The 20188-nt window shown below is 47.4% G+C and overlaps 1 protein-coding gene across 3 annotated transcripts in view; it reads right to left on the bottom strand.

Moving 5' to 3' along the window:
* The window catches only part of B3GAT2 (beta-1,3-glucuronyltransferase 2), a 45346-nt gene that overhangs the window by 20594 nt on the left and 4564 nt on the right, over window positions 1-20188 (bottom strand). Inside the window, exon 1 of one of the 3 annotated variants that reach the window (XM_083431782.1) lies at window positions 900-2560. The exons of 1 other annotated variant lie outside the window; for it this stretch is intronic. In XM_083431782.1, the coding sequence (XP_083287908.1) occupies window positions 900-1541 (642 nt within the window). In that variant the 5' untranslated portion in view covers window positions 1542-2560. Of the gene's footprint in view, window positions 1-649; window positions 669-899; window positions 2561-20188 lie in introns of those variants that run through there. One more of the 3 variants, XM_083431784.1, reaches the window with a different exon arrangement.

The raw sequence follows: 20188 nt of genomic DNA, 5'->3' as shown, positions 1-20188 counted from the left end.
ATTCTCTGGGTGGTGTACACAAATAATGATTAGCAATAAAAAAAGTTTGAAGGAGGAAGTCCAGACCTAAAAAATTCACAGGCCCCAGTGCTGGCACTACAAACAAATGATTATAAGTTCTGGTTCAAATGAGATCCTGCTTAAAAACAGGAAAACATTTGGTTCACACACGGTGGGGAACCTACAGCAAAACTTGACGGACTCCAGGATACTGCAAGCCTGGGAAAGAGTCGAGGGTGGAGAAAGCCCTCGAAGCAAGTTATGTGAAGGGGGAGCAGGAGCCCCATGGAGGCTTTCCTTCCAAGCCGAGCTCTTTTTCTTAAGCAAGGCAGGCGTGGAAGCTGAAGGGAAAACCAAACGGGGAAGGAGGTGAGTCGGAGGAGGAGCTATGGTGCCCGCTACCTGCAGGGCTTGGCCTGCCGCCTGGTCAGCGAGGCATGCTTAGCTGAACATGCTAGGAATAACCCGAAGTCCATGGTTAGGGAAGGGAAACACTGGGCCGCCGGCGACGCTGCAGACTGGAGGGGGGAGAGAGACGCTCAAGAAGAGCCTTTATGGCGAGGCACGCTGACTTGCAAAGTTGCGCCTCGCCGGACAAAGCGGAGCTGACTTTGGAGCAAAACACGCGCGCGCATAAAAACGGGCCTACCTGAGGCTACAACCCTGTCCCTGTATACACTTGCAAAAGGGTTCGAGCCCCACAACTCCATGGGACGCAGAACTGAAGTAGGTCTGCTTTGTTCAAGAAGCACTTAAAAAAGAGAGAGAGCCCGCGGCTCTGTCGCGCGCCACTTTTGCTGGAAAACTCGGCGCCCAAGCGCGCGCGCGAAAGGAGGCCCGGCGTCTCCCTCCCTCCCTCCCTCCCCGCTCGGCTGTCCGGACTCCCGCGCGCCCACTACCTCCTGGAAGAGCTCCAGACTGTAGGTGTTGTCGTCGTCGGCGAAGAACACGACGCCCGGCTGCGGGGCAGGCAGGCGCTGGTGCCTCTGACGGACCCAAGCCAGGCCGGCGTTGCGCTGCTCGGTGGCTCGGGGTTGCCCGGGCCGCTTGAACCTCCTGGGCGTGAGGGCGTGCAGGTGGGTGCAAGGCGGGCCCCCGCTGCGCAGGAGCCCCGCCACGAAGCGGCTGACCAGCTCGGTGCCCACGGCGGAGTCTTCCACCAGGACCCAGTGCAGGCGCGCCACCTGGCGGAACGTGTTGGCCAGGCGCGTCAGCTCGGCTTTCTGCACCGGGCGGCTGTAGGTCGGCGTGATGGTGTAGATGACGGGCAGTTCGGCCTCCCGGCGCTGCGGCGCCCCCGGATGCTGCGGCTGGGACAGGGGCTGCCGCGAGGAGGCGGGCGGCGGACGGGGCGCCCGGTGGCTGCCGCCCGTGTCCAGCATGACGATCACCAGCAGCATCCAGGGCAGCAGCACCAAGAAGCGGCTCAGCAGCAGCGACTTCATGCTGGGGCCCCGGCCGCGGCCGCCCTCCGCCTCGCCGCCCGGGGAGCCCCCGCCGCCGCTGCAGCCCTCACAGCAGTGGCAGCGGCAGCGGGGCATCGCGGAGCCGCCGCCGAGGCTGCTCTTGCCGGCGCCTCCTCCTCCTCCTGCGGAGAGATTCAGCCTGCGCTTCCCTCGCCATGGAGCGGGCGGCAGGGCGCACGGAGGGACGCCGGGCTTCCTGGCACACGGGAGCTCGGCGCTGCGCACCTGGAGCGGAGGAGCCGACGGGACCGCCCGCCTTGGCGCCGACACCTTGGGGGAGAGCGCAGGACGGTCGCCCGGCTGCTTCGGAGGCGGCGAGGCCCCGCTTCTTCCCGCCTGGCTCCTGCGCGGAGAGGAGGAGGAAGAGAAGAGGCCACTGACCGACCTCCCGCGGGGAAAGGCGGAGACGGCGGCGGGATGCTGTGGGAGAGGCGCCCCCGGAGCGGGGACCACCGACCTGCGCCAAACTCTCCGTTCTTATTTCTGCGCTCCTTCTTCTGTCTCCGGAGAAGCGCTGCAGGGCGTGATGGGGTTGCCCCCCCTCCGCTCCACACAGCCGCCGATCCTTCTATTACTATTCTTGTTTATTTATGCCAAAGCTCCGGGTCTTTCTGCCGCTGCTTTCCTTCTTTCTTCCCTTTCAGCATCGCTTTCCTCCCGTCCGCCTCCGAAGCAGCAGCGGGACGACGGGGGGGGGGGTGGTGTTGGGGAAGGAAAGAAAGGGGTGCGCGGACGCGGGAGAGTCCCGAACTCTTCCACTTTCCTTCTTCCCGAGCCGGGCGGCTTCTGGAAACACTCGGCTGTCCTGGCGGGCGGGCGGCAGGCGCTGGGTGCGCGGCGGGATGACTGGTGGGGGCGGTGGCGGAGAGAAGGATCCAGCCAGGAGCGAGTCTTCTCGGCGGCAGGCGGCTTCACTGGGCGCTTACGGTGGTGCTCGCGTGTCGGAGAAGAGGGGGAGGGATCCCCTCAGGGCTGATGCGGCGCAGGGGGGTGGGGTGGGAGCCGGTGAGTCTCCCTCCCTCCCTCTTTCCGAGTAGCTGCAAGGATTGCTGCCCTTGTTCTCGCTTTGCACTGCGGGGTCTCTCTTTCTCTCTCTGTGAAACATAAGGCAGTGAATAGGTTCACGTGCTGAAAACTCCAGAGACCTGGAAAGGGGGTGGGTTGCGCCGGGGGGGGGGGTGGAGAGGGAGAGGAGGCGGGGGCGGGGGCGGAATCGGGGTTGGAGTGGAGATTTAGTCACACCACCGCGAAGCAGAAGATGGGAAAAGGTTGCTGTTTGCAGCCAGCCCGCTAGCCAAACACAGCCGAAGGGAGAAGTTGCTGTGCAGCGGCTGGGTATTGTATTGGAAGAAGTCAGGCGCTGAGCCTTTGGCAGCAGCAGCACCACCAAAGCGGGTGAGGGGAGAGAAGTAGAAGATATTCCTGCTGGTACTTCTTCCTCTTGGAATCTCTCTGAGGGCCCCCCTGGTTTTTATTTTTAAAGGGTGGTGGTCGTGTGAAGATGGAAAGCTCAGAGCCGAGAGCATATGCTCCATACTCGGGGATCTTCCTCCTTTCATCAGCGCCACCGGAGTCTAAAGAAGCCTTGTGTCAACTCTTACTGTTCCGCAACTGGAGGGGAGACACAAGGCAACGCGTTTTCGCTGTCTTGAAACGGGTGGGGGGTATTTATATATCGTCGTGGTTTTTATAGTCAGGCAGGGTGGTCCTTTTGGGACCAGAACTAGACCCTTGGAAAATGCTAATTTTCTGGATCCATTTCAGCCTGAGTTTGGCAGCGGGGTTGCCTTTTCCACCTTGTATGATGACCTTCCTTGGGAGAAAGGTGGGTGGGAGGGCGTGATCCTGTTGATTCTCCTAGACCCCTCACCCTGAGCATCTTTTTTATACAGTTGAGCATAGTATCCTTCTGGAGCGGCTCCCTCAGCTGGGTCTGGGAAGCAATGCTTTGCAATAGTTCCCAGTCTTATTTGCACAATTGACTCCAGAAAGTGGTGGAGCACCAAACAATGCAGTAGGATCTACAGGGGGGGGACTTTGTAGGGTTCAATTTTATCACCACTAGTTAACATGAGACCACTGAGTGGTAATATCTTATGGTCTGGTAACCTTTTGGTTTGATTACCGAACCACAGAATTGTAGTGTTGGAAGGAACCCTGAGGGTCATCTAGTCCAACCCCCTGAAATGCAGGAATCTCAACTAGATCTTAATAGATTCATAGAATTGTAGAACTGCAACACATTGTGTATGTGGGACTGCTTTTGACAAGTGTTTGGAAACTCCTGCTAATGCAGAACTGAGCAGCAGATTCATCTGAGGGTGGTCCCCTCAATTATTATTTGGGGGGGGGGCTGAAGGGATCTTGGCCCCTAGGAGTTGGCTGCTATGATTTGCTCTCACAATGAGGAGTTAACAGTTCCTTAGACCCAGACATCTCATCCCTCTTTAATGGAATAGGCCAAGACAAGCAAGGCCCCAGCACACAACTGGTCAGCGAAACCTGTCCAAGCACCTTTGTCAAAATCCTCAGGCCCCCAAAACTGATGCCCATTGATCAAATAGGACCCTATTGTCTGGACCCCCCCCCCACTATAGGTACTGCACTAAATGTGGGTTCTTAGGTCAGGATAAGGTAAAGGGACCCCTGACCATTAGGTCCAGTTGCAAATGACTCTGGGTGTTGTGGCGCTCATCTCGCTTTACCTGCCGAGGGAGCCGGCATACAGCTTCCGGGTCATGTGGCCAGCATGACTAAGCCGCTTCTGGCAAACCAGAGCAGCACAAGGAAACGCCATTTACCTTCCCGCCGGAGTGGTACCTATTTATCTACTTGCACTTTGACGTGCTTTTGAACTGCTAGGTTTGCAGGAGCAGGGACCGAGCAACAGGAGCTCACCCCGTTGCGGGACTTCGAACCGCCGACCTTCTGATCGGCAGGTCCTAGGCTCTGTGGTTTAGACCACAGTGCCACCTGCGTCCGCTTAGGTCAGGATAGATGCCATCAATTGTATCTTCAAAGCACCTTGTAGGTAATGTCACAGCATGTTACCAAAGGCTGGGTACTGCTGTGGCTAAAGAGTTGTGTTGAACCTATCTCGCTACATCACTGCTGCTGGTGGTCCTACAGCCCCTCTTGCTGCTCTTTCTTGGAAAAGAATACAGGGGGAGAGCTCCCTGAAGCACATGCCCTGCCTGCTCTGCTTTTGCTCCTGGCATGTGATTCTGCAGAACTCATGTTTATTTTTTGACAGAGTAAGGGATAACGAGAAATGGAAAATGCTTTGGAACTTGGTATGATATGTTTTGGAAAGGCAGACACACTATTTTGGCTGCAGGGTTTTTGCAATGATAGACTTTGCCTTTGAGCAACATACAAAAAGCATGTGTCTTGGACACACAACCCTGTACCTGCTGGATGAAAGGTGCCAAGGAAGACCAAACATTCGATAAACTCTGACTGCCTAATCCTGCTCTATGTCTGGGTCTCTCTTCATAAGGAACAAAGGCAATCAAGGTCCTATCAACAGAAGGTGACTGCCTAGTTAGAGCACAACCAAAGTCCAAGTGTTGGGTATTCAACACAGGGGCAGCCCATCCCATTTTGCCACCTGAGGTTAAAACCTAACCAATATGCAATGTGATACTAAGAATGCTCCCTGAAAAGGAGTCCTACTGAGTTCAGTGATGGTTACATTTCTTATGATGTGCTTAGAATCACAACCTGACAGGTCAATATTAAAAAAGTAAATCTTTAATTGTGTTCAGCGGTGCTAATGCCCTAGTAAGCATGCTTAGGATTCAATCTTATGCATGCTTGCTTGCTTGAGAGACAGCACTGTGGAACTTAAGTGGCACTTGCTTTTGAGTAGACATGCATAGGCTTGGACTGCATATAGGCACTCGTCATATTGTAATATGTTAATCTGCATTTTGGAAGAGGACAAAGGGGATCCTTTAATTGCAAAATGGAAATATATAATCTTAAAAAGTAAAACCACACAAGTTAAACACAATTGGTTAGTTCAACATTTTATCATTCCTATTGCTGGATCAAAATGCTGGATCATCCCTTTAAATCCTTGTTTTTATTGTTACGGGGGCAGGGCATTGCATATATATACCATTAACTAGAGCAAGCATTATTCTAATTAATAGCATGCTTTGATCTTTGTAAAGCAAGCAACGTTTACTTCATGCTGCCCTTTTCAGGGTAATCACTCTTGCCAAAGCTTGAGATCCTGCATCCATTTAGGCAGCTTAGATCCCATTTGAGTCACTGAGATACAATCAGCACACGTCTGTGCAGAATTGCAACCAAAGGCAATAGATCTTTTCCAAACAGTCCCCATATGGACAAAGCCATCCATTTTATAGAGGCACCTATCTGGGCCACATATGTCTACTTGCTACCCAGAGGGGACATATTAACCCCTGAGGGCTCAGATGCAGAAAAGGCATTAGAGTGATATAATGCAAACTGAAATATATGTGGAAACCAGAGTGACAAATGGCTATGCAGCAAACATCTAAATGAGGAAACATCTGTGCAGTAGAGAGATAATTAGAGTTAGTGTGTTCTGCAGAGAAATGGAAGGCTTGTTATGTGATTAATGAAATAACACAGTAGGGATGCAGCAAATATAAATAGTTCAATACATCCAAATCAGAGCATCTCAGACATGAAATTACAGTGGCCCATTTTGTGCTGATGCAGTTTATCTAAAGGCCAATAACCAAAATAGCATCTCTCAAATAATGGTTGAGCAGCTCACAGTCGTCCCCGCCACATTTACTGTACAATGATTATGTATAAAAATAAGACTTGCATGGGTAATTCAGCATATGAATTAAATATGCAATCAGCAAAAGCTCAAAGCCCCTCACCCACTTGCAAAGGCAAGGGTCATGGAGATGAATTAATTCAACGATGATAACCTTCAAAATACATAAATAGGGGGAAACTAAAGATGCTAAGGTATAATGAATGGGATGGAGTGTGCAGTATTTAGGATTGCAAACTTATAAAGTGGCCCCTTTTCTGTGGTTTTGGCACAGCAGCTTGACATCCAGAAAGGAAGAAGGGGAAGGGTTTCCTATTGTGACCAGGAGAGCATTACCTGCTTTACTCTATGTTTCAGGCAGCTGTTAAAGCCAAGCAGCAGGATCAGTAAAACAAAAAACCTGCAACATTTCTGGATGCAGATGTGCACACGTTAATATATGATATTTTTAGCATCTACTGCATGCTGCTTTCAGAGGCCATTTGAGAGGCTGCTTTGGGGGCAGAAGAGCATCATATAGCTGTCCAGATAAAAAAGTCACTCAAACCCTTCTGAAATCTGGAAGCTTCAGCCCAAGCAAAACAGTTCCAAGGACAGAAATCAAGAGGTTAAAAGCTGAGGTAGCTGTGGACTTCTGGAAAGTTATTTAGTAGGAAGATACATTTGATGGTATGGAACACTTGGGGAACCTATGGCCTTCCAGGTGTTGCTGGACTTCCAGCTCCCATCAGCCAAAGGTCAAGGGTGATGGGAGCTGTCATCCAGCAACATCTGGAGGACACAAGTTCCCCACACCTGGTATAAAAAATAGTCCCCCCCTCAATTAGTAACAGTGACAACATATTGACACCTCTACTTGGCTTCTTGTTTCCTGTCCCCCACAATTGCTGCAGATAAATTTTATTGGTTAAACTGCCCAGATGACTTGCAATGGAATCTCTTTATCAATATGCTATTGAGGTTTATACAACAGGCTCATGTACCATTTTACTATTATTCTTGTATATATATATTCCTAGCAAGGTTCCATATTGCCATTCTCCTGCGTGTACCGTTAACAGTGAAGTGCACTTCTTATTCACATGGGGTAATTGTCTTCCAGGCAATGTTTTGAAAGCTATGAAACACTCCTGTTTACCTCACAGGTGGACTACGTGTCAATGATAAAGCTTACATATCTTTTTAGTGTTTCACAGGCAACAGCCGCCACCTTATTCTCACTTCTAAATTTAGACTTGGGGAAAGTGTTAACAACTGGTTTGAAGTGCTTTGAGACTTCGGAGGCTGAGTGTGCAAGCACACTACAAAGAGGTTTGGGATCTTTTACAAGAGTTATAATGTGCTATTCAGAATATTTATGAATATGTGTTTATCCTTACCCTATGCCCACAAGAAGTTCCCACACAAAAGGAATAAAGTAAGCTTGGCTTGTTATGTGAAACAAAAGCGACACAACTCTACAATTCTAAGAGTATATAAATGCTGCTTCAGACAGCAGAACTGCAATGTATCTGGGCATCCCTGCTACACTTTGCCAGCAAACAGGCACATGTTAAAACCCATCTGCAAGAACAGTCTTCATGTGAGTTTTCACCATGGGGTGCCTTCCCAGAAGCCACCCCTTAGTGACGAGACAGTGATATGGATTGGTAACACTTTCCCTTTCCTCAAGTTTCTGAGTATTAGGATTCCTACATTCTCACCAATCCTTGGCCTGATAGTATGTGTGTCTGAAATTGCAGTCATAGATAACAGCACTGGGGAGAAGCTATTAAAATTGATTGTCGATGTGAGAAAACTATTTCAGTCTTTCAGGAAACAGAAGCAGCTGGAGAAACATATAAACGTGCCATCATTTTTACTGGTGGATAGAACAGTGAAGAAAATCTAGTGTCTGTTTCAGGTGGCTGTGATTGAATATATTAAGCAACAAATATTAGCTTCAAATTTGCCTGTTGGTTCTTACCATCGGCAGCCCTTCACATTAAAAGGTTGTAAGTGGGGAGGGGGAACTGGTACATAACACCGTTTAAAGGAGGCAATGCTGATTCACACAACCATCTAATGTCTGCTCCGACAGGTCCAGTGTATCCTAGAGTTCCATAGTTTAACAATGCACTTTGTGAAGAAATATTTTCTTTTGTCTGCATGCCAGTCCACAGACTTTCAAATACAGGCTGCCCTCTATTCTTGGCATACTGAACTAGTCACAAGAGTGAGATAACATGTCCAGGGCTGGCTCAATACATTTTGCTCCCTGATGTGAAACGTAGGGTGACACATCTCTCATTGAAGGTCCAAAAGCTGACCAAACAGACAGTTGAATCCTACTTCTGCATTGGTGAAGGAACAGTATCTTCCTTTACACTCAAGTGCGGCAGGCTAGCTTAGGGGGTGCAGGTCCACTTCCCACCTCTCAGCATCTGCCTCCTGAGGCAACCTCCTCACTCGGCCTCATGATAGGGCTGGCCCTGGTCTAATCCATGTTGTCTGAAAAAGTTTAATTCGCGCTGACAACACTCGATCGGTGTGTGAATCAGCAGCTCTGGGAATATAAAAGAGGGCTCACAGGAAATTCCCAGCAGTAGGGCAAGACAAGCACCAGGTGTGTGCAAACAGCCTATATATTTTTGCAGGTTCTATGGAATAGTCCACATTTTCCACTTGCTCGCCATCTTAATTTATCTCCCCTGCTTCCCCACCCCAAGTCTCTCTCTGCCCTCTCATTACCTTGATTCTTGGAACCCCGCCACTAAAATGCCAAATTGGTGTTGCAGCTCCAAAGAGTACCTAGAATTTATATTCTAGACACATGTTCCTCCCCACTTCCTTACTACTGGGCACAAAAATGTCCAGTTATGGCTGCTGCTCCTGCTCATTGCTGCTGAACTCTTGAGTCAGCTCCTCCACCTCTGTGACCTCAGGACCAAGGCCCTCTTGCCCCGTCCTCTCACACAAGCTGCAAGGCAGCATGCTAAGTATACATAACAAGGCAGTGCCCTCCTCTTTGAAGGAGACTGACCTCAGAGAGGCTGCCATGAATCTATTGCTGCTGCTCAGAGAAGCGGGAGTGAAACAAAAGCTTCCTTACTTCATACTGCTTGCTTTCCCCCCCTTTAAGATCTAGCTGCCTTTTATTACCTAACGTGGACTCTTCGTTCAGTGAAACCATTGAGCTATGTGAAATGCGCTTATGATCTTCGCCTTGTAAACCCGCAAAAATGAAAACTACAGCTGACGTGCCAGTTTAACACAGAGGCACTTAGTATTCTTTGGTGCTGTTTTCCTTTCTTACTTTGTGCCGGCAATCCCCACAGTGAGCCAACTGGTTTGCACACTTCTTAACATTCACCACGTGGGCCCCAAGCAAATAATCTTCCTTGGCATCGTATCATCTCTCCTCCTGACTCCTGTGTAACTTTGCCATTGTCCTGAAAGAGAGTGTAACATCTAGGCAACTTAGCATTCATGATCGATGCTCTCAAGCCTGGAGCGCCCTGAACAAGGTTAAGCGGTGGCAAAATCCCATCACAAAATTCAATCATCTGTACTGAAGAGAAATATTTTATGGGGGAGGGGGTAAGATAAAGTTGCAAGGTGATGAATATTTCCTGGGAAAAAGGGTTAAATGTTCTTTGTTGGCCAGTAACTTTATGGGAAGATAAGGGCACAAGAAGAGCCCTGCTGGAACAGACCGAAAGCTCATTTAGCCTAGCTTTCAGCATCCCAAACGCCTCTGGGAAACCCAAAAGCAAGACATGTGGGACTTGTGCACACTAGGAATCCTCAACTAGTGTCCCCTGGCGGCAAAAGGTATCCCAGAGGCTGAGACCAAGTAAGGCTATTTCTTCTAAAGTGTTAGCCTGCCCATAGTTACCTATGTGTTGGTAACCTCAAGGCACGATTATGCTCTCCATGGGTTTGTCCAACGAGGCTTATTCCCACTCAAGTAGGTATAGGATTGCAGCTTTAATGTAATAACTGGGAGCACAATTCGGCCACATGTAAAGAGTCATACACCTTTAGCTCCCATTGATTTTGATTAAGCACATATTTAAACCTCTCCTTTTAAATTCATGGGACTTGAAAACACTTGCTGAATCATGCCCCTGGTTTGTTATTGAGTGTTTTGCTGTGGTCTCTTCCCCCTGCCCCTCCCCAAAAAACTCAGGACCATATATCTTTTTATCCCCATCACCCTGTGTTAGGTCATCTCAATTTTTAAAAATTGCCTTTGTCCACCCCTGCGAAGCCATTTGGATAGATTAATTTGCACACGGGTCCCATCCCCCCCCCCCACTGGAATTCCTGCCCTCTAAATGGAAATTCCAATGAATAACAGCAGAAAGCTCTTCTAAAAAAAGTTCCTGCCCTTTCGGAGCATGATGGCTGGCATTTTAAAGTCCCAGGGTTGTGGACTCTGCTGTATAAATAAAATCAATGCACTCCATATATTTGATCAGTCATGACACTGGAATAGGACACACTGTGCTGCCTTTGGGAGAAAGGAAGGGAAGCAGTTACACTTGTCACAACTTTTCATAAGGAATGCACTGTTGTGTAATTCTTCAGCTCAGGCAATTTAACATAGTTTTAGCTGCTTGCCATAACTTTCCCCCCTAAGTATGAATGAAATGCTACACTATTCTCAAATGGTCTAATTTAACATGCTGTGTTATGGCAGGTCTGTATTAATCTCTGATTAGGTGTTTGTTGGTGGTGCTTTATTTATACAGCACCAGACAATATATAAGATATATTGCACAGGAGTACAGATGGAAATATTTCACTAAACGCATGCCTGTGGCGACTCCTGTACCTCCCAACTTGATCCAGGTTTGCTCTGGTCACTTCTGAGGATGACGGATGTTGTGGATTGTTCCATGCTGATAGGAAATGAACGTTAAGACTCCAGCCTCTATTCAGACAGTGAACAATGCTTTGAGAATGTGGTGCACAATTTAAAAAGCTTTTTCAGAATCCCAGTGGCTGAACTTTCAGTGCACCTAAGAAGAAAAAGAAAGCAGATCCCACTCTTCCAAATAACTCATGCATGTTATTTTGAAGATAGAAAACTGCCTAGCATCAGATCAGGCTCCTTAACGATCTAGCCTAGGGATCAGGAACCCACGGGACTCCAAATATTGCTGGACTTCTGCGGCTGTCATGCCTGACCATGGAATATCATGGCTGAGGCTGATGGGAGCTGGAGTCCAAGATTACCTGGAGGGCAGCAGGTTCCCCATTGCTGACCTAACTGAATGATGCCTACTGTGCAAACGGGTTTCTAGGGTCTCATCAGGCAGGGACACTGTCACTTACTGCCTGGTCATTTAAATGGAGGCGCCAGGTATTGAACCTGCCTACAAGCCCTTATTTATTAGTCAGCTGTAGCCTCTCCCAATTGATGTATAACTGCTGTTACATAAAGAGAACATTCAGTGAGGAGAGATGAAGTTATAATGGAGTGATTGAGCACCATTGGATTTGTAATCATTTATCTATTTTATGGCTTCCTAATGGCTATATGCTTCTCAATGTGGGTAGGACACACATCTAATAATAACCTGGTATCATGGCCACTAGTCCCATCACCTCCTGGCAAATAGAAGGGGAAGAAATGGAGGCAGTGAGAGATTTTACTTTCTTGGGCTCCATGATCACTGCAGATGGTGACAGCAGTCATGAAATTAAAGGCGCCTGCTTCTTGGGAGAAAAGCAATGGCAAATCTAGACAGCATCTTAAAAAGCAGAGACATCACATTGCCAACAAAGGTCCGTATAGTTAAAGCTATGGTTTTCCCAGTAGTGATGTATGGAAGTGAGAGCTGGACCATAAAGAAGGCTGATCGTCGAAGAATTGATGCTTTTGAATTATGGTGTTGGAGGAGACTCTTGAGAGTCCCATGGACTACAAGAAGATCAAACCTATCCATTCTTAAGGAAATCAGCCCTGAGTGCTCACTGGAAGGACAGATCATGAAGCTGAGGCTCCAATACTTTGGCCACCTCACGAGAAGAAAAGACTCCCTGGAAAAGACCCTGATGTTGGGAAAGATGGAGGGCACAAGGAGAAGGGGATGACAGAGGACGAGATGGTTGGATAGTGTTCTCGAAGCTACCAGCATGAGTTTGACCAAACTGCGGGAGGCAGTGGAAGACAGGAGTGCCTGGCGTGCTCTGGTCCATGGGATCACGAAGAGTCGGACACGACTAAACAACAACAACAATCATATGATATCAAGTGATTTCAAGTTCAAACCTCTAGGAGAAGGCACAAGCTTATCTCCTGCAGCCTCACAGTGATAAGTCTGCCTGCCCTTTAAAAGGTAGCAGCTAGTAGGCCAAGGCTTATCACTGATCTTAGTGCTGTGGGACCACAGTGCTAAGATCATAAACATCTTCTGCTCTCTTTTACCATAAAAAAGCAAGCAGCCACACCTAGTGCTCAGATCAGGTGATTGGCGGGTATGTCTGGTGTGTCGAAAATGGCCTCACAGGTGAAATTCAGTAGCCTGGCAGGTTTAAATAGGCATACAGGACAGGTGTTCCCATTACTGTGTTAGATGAAAATGGTAAATAAATAGAGCTGTGCTATCAGCAGATATACAGCAACACACTCTAAATCCAAGGATGATCTTTTCCAGGGGTTGTATTAGATGTTAAATAAAAAGAACACTGATTTGCATAAAAGGAAAGTGTGCAAATTGATATGTATAGATACAAATTTAGGAATAGTAACAGTTAATTTAAATAGAAATACAATACATCCGGGAAGACTGTGCCCAGATGATCTGTTCAGTCTGCTAACCAGATGCTGTTGATAGGTAAATTCAAGCCTCCTCTTTCTATCCTTTCTTATGGTCCTTTAAACCAGATCTGGAGCACAAAGCCCTTCAAATAGAGAACTGTTCTTTGTAAAATAGGGCACTTGACTGAAATGAATATCTCAGGAAGCAGTCCTCTAATAAACAGTAATCTAATACCCAATTTTCTGTCTTTGAGTGCCTGAAAGGATACAGCATTTGCAGGTAACAACAGGTCTGTGCATAAATCCATCACTTCCATCTTCTTCCCTATATCTCCACTTCCTTGGGCTGCAAGATAAGCCATCAGGCAGTATTTCTGAAGCAATTTATAGTTAAGTAATTTAAATTTCACAGCTTTGGAAGCCATAAAGTGAGACTTTTCGCTCATTGCAGCTGCCCCAGTGGGATGGTGAAGTGCTCTAGCAGTTTCAAGGGAAGATTCAGATTTGATCTCAAGATTTGTCTCCAAAACTCCAGGAGAATCCCTCTCAGCATTTTCCATTAGTCCTAGGAATATCTATTAAAACTCCTTTTTACTGTTTTCAGGGGTTTCTATTTCTTAGCAAAGGACTAGATTGCTCTTCATTCAAATTCCCCTTTGAGCCTTTGAGCTATCAAGCTGGGCTTTTTAAGGTACTGATTCTTTCATTGTACTGATTCAGGGGCCTCCCCCCCCCAAATGTTTTCCATTTTCCCTTCAAGCTTAACTCCCAGTGGGGCAAGTTTCTGTTCTAATGGCATACAGAGTAGAGTTGAAAGGCACCTCTCCTGCAGCATCCAGTCTTCAATATCCTCTTGGATTATCTTTAGAGTTTGCCACCTTGCTCCTATAGAGGCCATTGTTTGGGGGGGGGGGGTAAGCAAGCCCTTCCCAAGCCATCGCTAACTTCCCTCTGTGTCTATCTCATTCTTTACACAAGAAGATACGGTGCGATAAGAAGCATATTCGTGGATTTAAGATTCCTCCTCTGGGCTTATCTTCAAAGTGATATTAAACTACGTTTACAAGGCTGGATCATCTCCTAGATTGGGTCAATAACTCAGCCCCACCACCAGTGTCCCAGATGTACACACAGACATGTAACATTCAAATATGACCCATGAGTGTAAAATCTAAGGTACTTAGGCCCTGGCCATCCAGTTAAAGTGCTGGTGTTTCTACCTAGGGGTAGGGTGGAGGGAAGGATAGTACCATCCAGAGGATGGAATACTGAGGCAATCCTGCAGCTAGGCCCAGTGTGAGGAATCTTTGGCTCTCCTAATGTTGCTATCTTGAACTACAACTCCCATCACCCCTGGTTATTGGCCATGCTTGCTTGGGGTGATGGGAAGCGAACCAACCAGGACCTTGCAATCATCATCTGAGGCCCTTCTTTGTGTGCCTTCTCCACGAAAGGTCCAGAGGGTGGCAACACGAGACTGGGCCTTTTCTTTGGTGGCTCCCCATTTGTGGAATGCTCTCCCCAGGGAGGCTCGCCTGACATCTTCATTAAATATCTTCAGTCACCCGGCAAAACCATTCCTCTTCTCCCAGGCCTTCAGCCAATTAAAAAAATCCATGGCTGTTTAAACTGTGTTTGTGGCAGGAGGGGGCGGTATTGTTTTTGTTTGTTACAATGCATTTTTGTGTTTTTATATTGCTAATTGCCCTGTGATCCTCAGATGTAGGGCGGGGGGGGGGGTAAATAAAGTTAAATAAATAAATAAAATAGACCTGCAACATCTGTAGAGCCAAAGATTCCCGACATTTGAGCTACACTGTAGAATGGACATGGAAAAAGATCGACCAATTAATGGTGCCTGATTTTTGCATCACTATTGGTTGGTCCCCCCCCCCCCCGCCCCCAGGGCTTGTCTGTCTGCGCTGACACTCACCAAGTGTAGTTCAACAGAATTGTGGCTCTTACACTAAACATACTTATTTGTTTAGTTCATTTGTGCATCTCTGCTTTCCCAGTGAGTCCCCCCCCCCCCCAATTCATCATCAACAGAACTCAGTGAAGTCGGGTCTGTCTGGTGAGTTGTGACTGACCCAAGTTCACTTCAGCGAAATTCATTGAGGAGTTGTCTCTGCTATCCACTGCACTCACCCTGGCTCTGTAATAGGCCAATCACTGCTAGAATTCTGTGATAGATATTTACAGAGAACCTTTCAAACATGTTGATCACTAGGAATTTTGTGGTGGCCCGTGCATTCCCCAAGGAGCATGCCTAACCTTGCAATAAAAAGGGTAAGGGAAACCCCAGTGTAGGATCTAGAATAGAGAGACGCATTAAGCAAACTATTAAAAATACCTCAAGGGAGTGTTGTTCTGCAATAAGCTGTGATTGCATGATGCTAACCTGAGAGGCGTATAAGCCAATTAATGTATTTATAATAAACCTTTGCAGAGGTTTGTTTGCTTCTTCTTCAATACTCAGCAGCCCTCCTGAAGGATGCGAAGGGTTGTGTTTTTCTGCTGAGATTCAGCCTCCTCCCTACCTCTGTTATCAGATGCAGCCCACATTCTCCTCTCCAGAACAAAAAGGAAATTGTATCCTTTTGTTTTAATGAGCTTCCCCACCCCACCCCCACCCCAAGTGGCTGGCACTCTAATTTGCCTTCAGCACTTCACGCCTTCCTGCAACAATGGAAAGTGTTTTCTTTCCTAATTAACAACTTGAGCTTATTATTAATCTGACTACTCCATTTTCAGTGTTATTCTATCGTGTTTGCTTCTCAGTCATACCTGAGTTCACCTTGTTCCCTGGTAAAGGAGCATTTCCTGACCGGCAGGGCGGTGATCCATTGTTGCTGCCGCCGCAAGGAGACCCTGTTCAAATGCTGCTTCCCTAGCAAGGAGGCACCATTTCACTTCCTGGCAGCTTCTCCTTTGGGTGAACTATCTGGAGGATTCTTCAGAGATTCCATTCCACAAACTTGTTCATAAATTGGACTGAGCCTTTTGGTGTATCACCTAGAACACTTAAATCATTGTTTTGTTTCCTGCTTAATCTTCCTGGCTTTTTGAAGTCTCCCCCCACCCCCTGCTTCTATGCAGTTTCAAAATTGGAAGAAACATTATTTTATCTGACACAAAATAAATTGCGGTGGTTGTTGTTGTTAACGTTTTTCCTGATTGGGGAAAACACTCTGTCCCAGCTGTTTGAGAACAAATCTATAGTCGTCATCTTTTTCTTTTTCTTCTTCTTTTTCCCTCCCTCCCTCCTTCCTTCTCCCCCCCCCCCCCCCGTGTGTCACACTAAAGTCAGAAAGGAAATACTTTCACTTGCTTTCCAGGAAAGTAGCTGCATTAGTCTGATGCTCCAAAAATGAACCAGCAATTCCCTCTATATTTATATATTCACTGTATTTATATGCCACAGTTCAGCCATGGCACCTAAAGAACTTTATATTTTTTTAAAAAACCGAAAACAAATAAATGGCATAACATGCAGAGTCAACAGAGTCCTCATAAGTCCCCTGGGTGCATCCTGGGCTGGGCTTCCTTCCTTCTCTGCAAAATACATTTATTCATGTGTGTATCTCACCTGCAACATGGACTCTTACCCACTTGCTCATTCCTACAGCTCCCATGACTACACATACTTATATGTTAGTGGAAGCAGTAGCAGTCTCTCTGGCCATCTCAAGGCTTCCACCCTCATGACTCTGCATGAACTCACTCCTCAACTAATGTTAAGGTCTTTGCCAGGCATTTCTGTAGCTCTTCTGCAGGTTTTGTTTGGTCTTTGGGGTGCCTCTCATTTGGATTATTTGTCCTGGACCCTGACTGCAGCCAGAGTCAAGATAACAAGTAACTAAATAAAACAGTGCTTTGGTCAGGCTTAAGCATGCAAGTACATTTACTGCTTTTTCAAACCCTACAGTGTTTGGTTTTTATACTCCCTGGTAGACCACAAGCAAGGCACAGAGAAATCCCTGGTGCGTATCACGGAATGTCTCAGCCAAGTAGCTAATCCTAAATCTTAAGGACATCACACCTAAATGTCTTAATTCTCCTATATTTAAACTGACATGAATGTCTGATATCCACTGAAATGGATAACATCCAAATCTGAAAGCAGTGAGTACGTCAGTCAAGAGGAAAGCTGGGCCCAGCATCTCTGCTTCAACACAAAGGAGAGTCTCCCCATGGGAAGTGAACTTCTGCCCTCACTAAATAAAATAAAAAGACAGAAATAAATCCTTTCGGTAAAGCACAAGAAATGAGGACAGTTTCCTCAATGGGCTCTGGGAGCTAGGGAGCGTTTCATGGCGGCTGAGGAAATGCAGGTGGACTCAACACGAGAGGCTGAGGGAGCATAGCACATTATGACATGTTTTTCCAGCATGAAATTTGTGTGCACAAAGAATGTTGTATGTGAAGTGGCATCTGTTGCAAAGGAAGTACAGTGGTACCTCTGGTTACGTACTTAGTTCATTCCGGAGGTCCGTTCTTAACCTGAAACTGTTCTTAACCTGAAGCACCACTTTAGCTAATGGGGCCTCCCGCCGCTGCCACACGATTTCTGTTCTCATCCTGAAGCGAAGTGCTTAACCCGAGGTACTATTTCTGGGTTAGCGGAGTCTGTAACCTGAAGAGTATGTAACCTGAAGCGTATGTAACCCGAGGTACCACTGTAGAAGGAAGAATTCTTATTTACAGAGATATCATGTGAGAAGAATTTTGGCTGGTGCTGGTGCTAGCTTGTCCTGGCCCTCCCAGCAGCTTTTTCCTCAACCTCTCTTAGCAAGCAGGCACACGGGCAGGAAAAACCTGTTGCATGGTGCTGCCTTTACATACATAAGCTACATGCTCTTGGTACACAGTTGCAGTGGGAAATGCTTCCCAGTGTTTCCAGCGGAAAGACAGGAAAAACTGTTTATCCATTTTTCAGTGCTGTTTTTCATGTCCACTCAAATGTAAGTGCCACTCAGTTTAACCCAGGTAAGCAAGTACAGTGGTACCCCGCAAGACGAATGCCTCGGAAGACAAAAAACCCACCAGACGAAAGGGTTTTTCGTTTTCTGAGGTGCTTCGCAAGACGGATTTTTCTAAGGGCTTGATTCGCTAGACGAAACAGCCCTGCCTCTCCTGTCATGGCGACGGTCACTGCACGCCCGCACGCTCGCTTCCCCGCTCCTCCGGCTCCCTCCCACCTTCCTGCTGACGGATCCTCCGGCTCCCTCCCACCTTCCGGCCGAACTTCCGACCTTCTGGCTGCCTTGCGCCGCTGCCCACCACCCTCACGCACTCCCCTCAGGAGCCGTTGCTGTCAGCAGCCAGCGCTGCAGCCGGAGTCGCGCTCCTGAGCCCCGCCGCCCTCCAGCAGCCGCGTCGTGCGGTGTCCACAAGGCGCGGGTGAGTCCAAGGACCGGCTGCGGCAGCTGCCCTGCTTCTCCCCACCCCTCCCCGCCGTGGTGCTTCGCAAGACGAAAAAACTCGCTCTACGAAAAAACTCGCGGAACGAATTAATTTCATCTTGCGAGGCACCACTGTATAGGATTACAGCCTGTCTGTCTAGTAGAGGCTCAGTGGCATCTGCTTTGCTCGCATAAAGTCACAGGTTTAGACCTCAGGATCTCCTGCCTGAAACTCTGAAGAGCTGCTGGCAGCCAGGGTGGGCAATACTAGATGCACCAATGGTCTGACTCTGTATAAGGCAGCTTCCTATGTTCTTATGTTTTAACACATTACATAAGGGAAGGGCTAGCCAATAGCTACACCCTAGAATGCACACCAACTTTCCCCTTCAATGCAAGTCCATGCATTCATACTCAGAGGAGTCCTATTGAGCCTTACTCCCAGATAAGTGTGTGTAGGATTGTAGCCTTACCACCAGTACAAAGATTCAGTCTAACCCTCTGCACAGTGCATTTAATCAGATGACATAGTCAATAAACCTCCTAAGAAGGAAAAAAAAAACCCACCCTGTGTTTTAAAGCTAATAAAGTCACCTGCTGAGACCATAAATTTTTTAAGCGGCAGGTATAAAGAATTTCTTTCTGCCAAGAAGATTAATTGTTACTTCCTGAATAAATACCTGCATTTAGCTTTTCAACAGAAACAACAGGGGGCTTTGATCCTGTAAATGCAAATGTATGTGTCCTTTACAGCTGGGTGTGTCATAAATGCTTACTGTAATCTTCCGCTAATTTAAACTGATGTTTGGACAAACTGCTACCTGGATGGGTAGAACTGGGAGGGTTAGCAGTGTAATTGCTAATCAGAATAATATCACGGTTGCAGTACAGCCAGCTCCTTGATGCTTTCTTAGCGGTTTTTTCTTCTTTCCCCTCCATCCTTGTGCTGAAGGCCTAGAGCACCATCTAGTGAGAAGGAGAGAGCGGATTGCAAAGCATCCAACTCTGAGATTTTGCAGCAGAGCATACAGAATCGAGGGTTTTTGTTTTTCTATGGAAACTGCTGGCACTTCATTTTCAGCCTGGAAACTTAAGACTATGGGGAACAAAGGAGACTGTGCAGGAGAGTCATTTTTTTGCCTTGCTTTACATTTGAGCCTGTTTACAGCAGGGCTGACACCTCACCCACAACAAATCGACGTGGGCATTTTAGTTGGGTGGAAAATCAGATACTCATCAGCAAATATATATCGATTCTCCAACATAGTGATAACTACAGTATGGTGGTAGCACTCACTGAGCTGGAAAGCTGCCTGCCGTTAGCTATGCCTCCAACTCTAAGGAGCAGATTGAAATATATATATATATATATATATATATATATATATATATGGATGAGACATGTTAAGTCATTCAGAGTCAAGTCCTAAATATAAAAACAGCAAACAGCTTTCAGAAGGCATGTATCAAACTAAATGGAGCTATTGCATAAGAACAGAAATGAAGGACACGGGCAGGGTGGCTAGGTACAAAAACAGGCCTGCACCTTTGATAGTTGTGGAGGAGAGGGAATGTAATCAGCAGAGGGAATTAGTTCACATTCGTCTGACTATTAAAGCCCCCCCCCCCCCGCCACCGCTTCCTTTGCATGGGATCTGTATAGATGGGATTGCAGCTGTGGTGCAAAACACTCAAGTCCCCTGCGACGAAAGATTGCAGGATTTTGTAGCTTAGAGAGTAGGTGAGCAAGAGGGCACAAGGCAGAGGTGAATGAAATCATGCA

Source organism: Podarcis tiliguerta, assembly GCF_965153285.1.
Source record: "Podarcis tiliguerta genome assembly, chromosome: 3".
NCBI lineage: Eukaryota > Metazoa > Chordata > Lepidosauria > Squamata > Lacertidae > Podarcis > Podarcis tiliguerta.
This window is presented reverse-complemented; position numbering and strand designations above follow the sequence as displayed.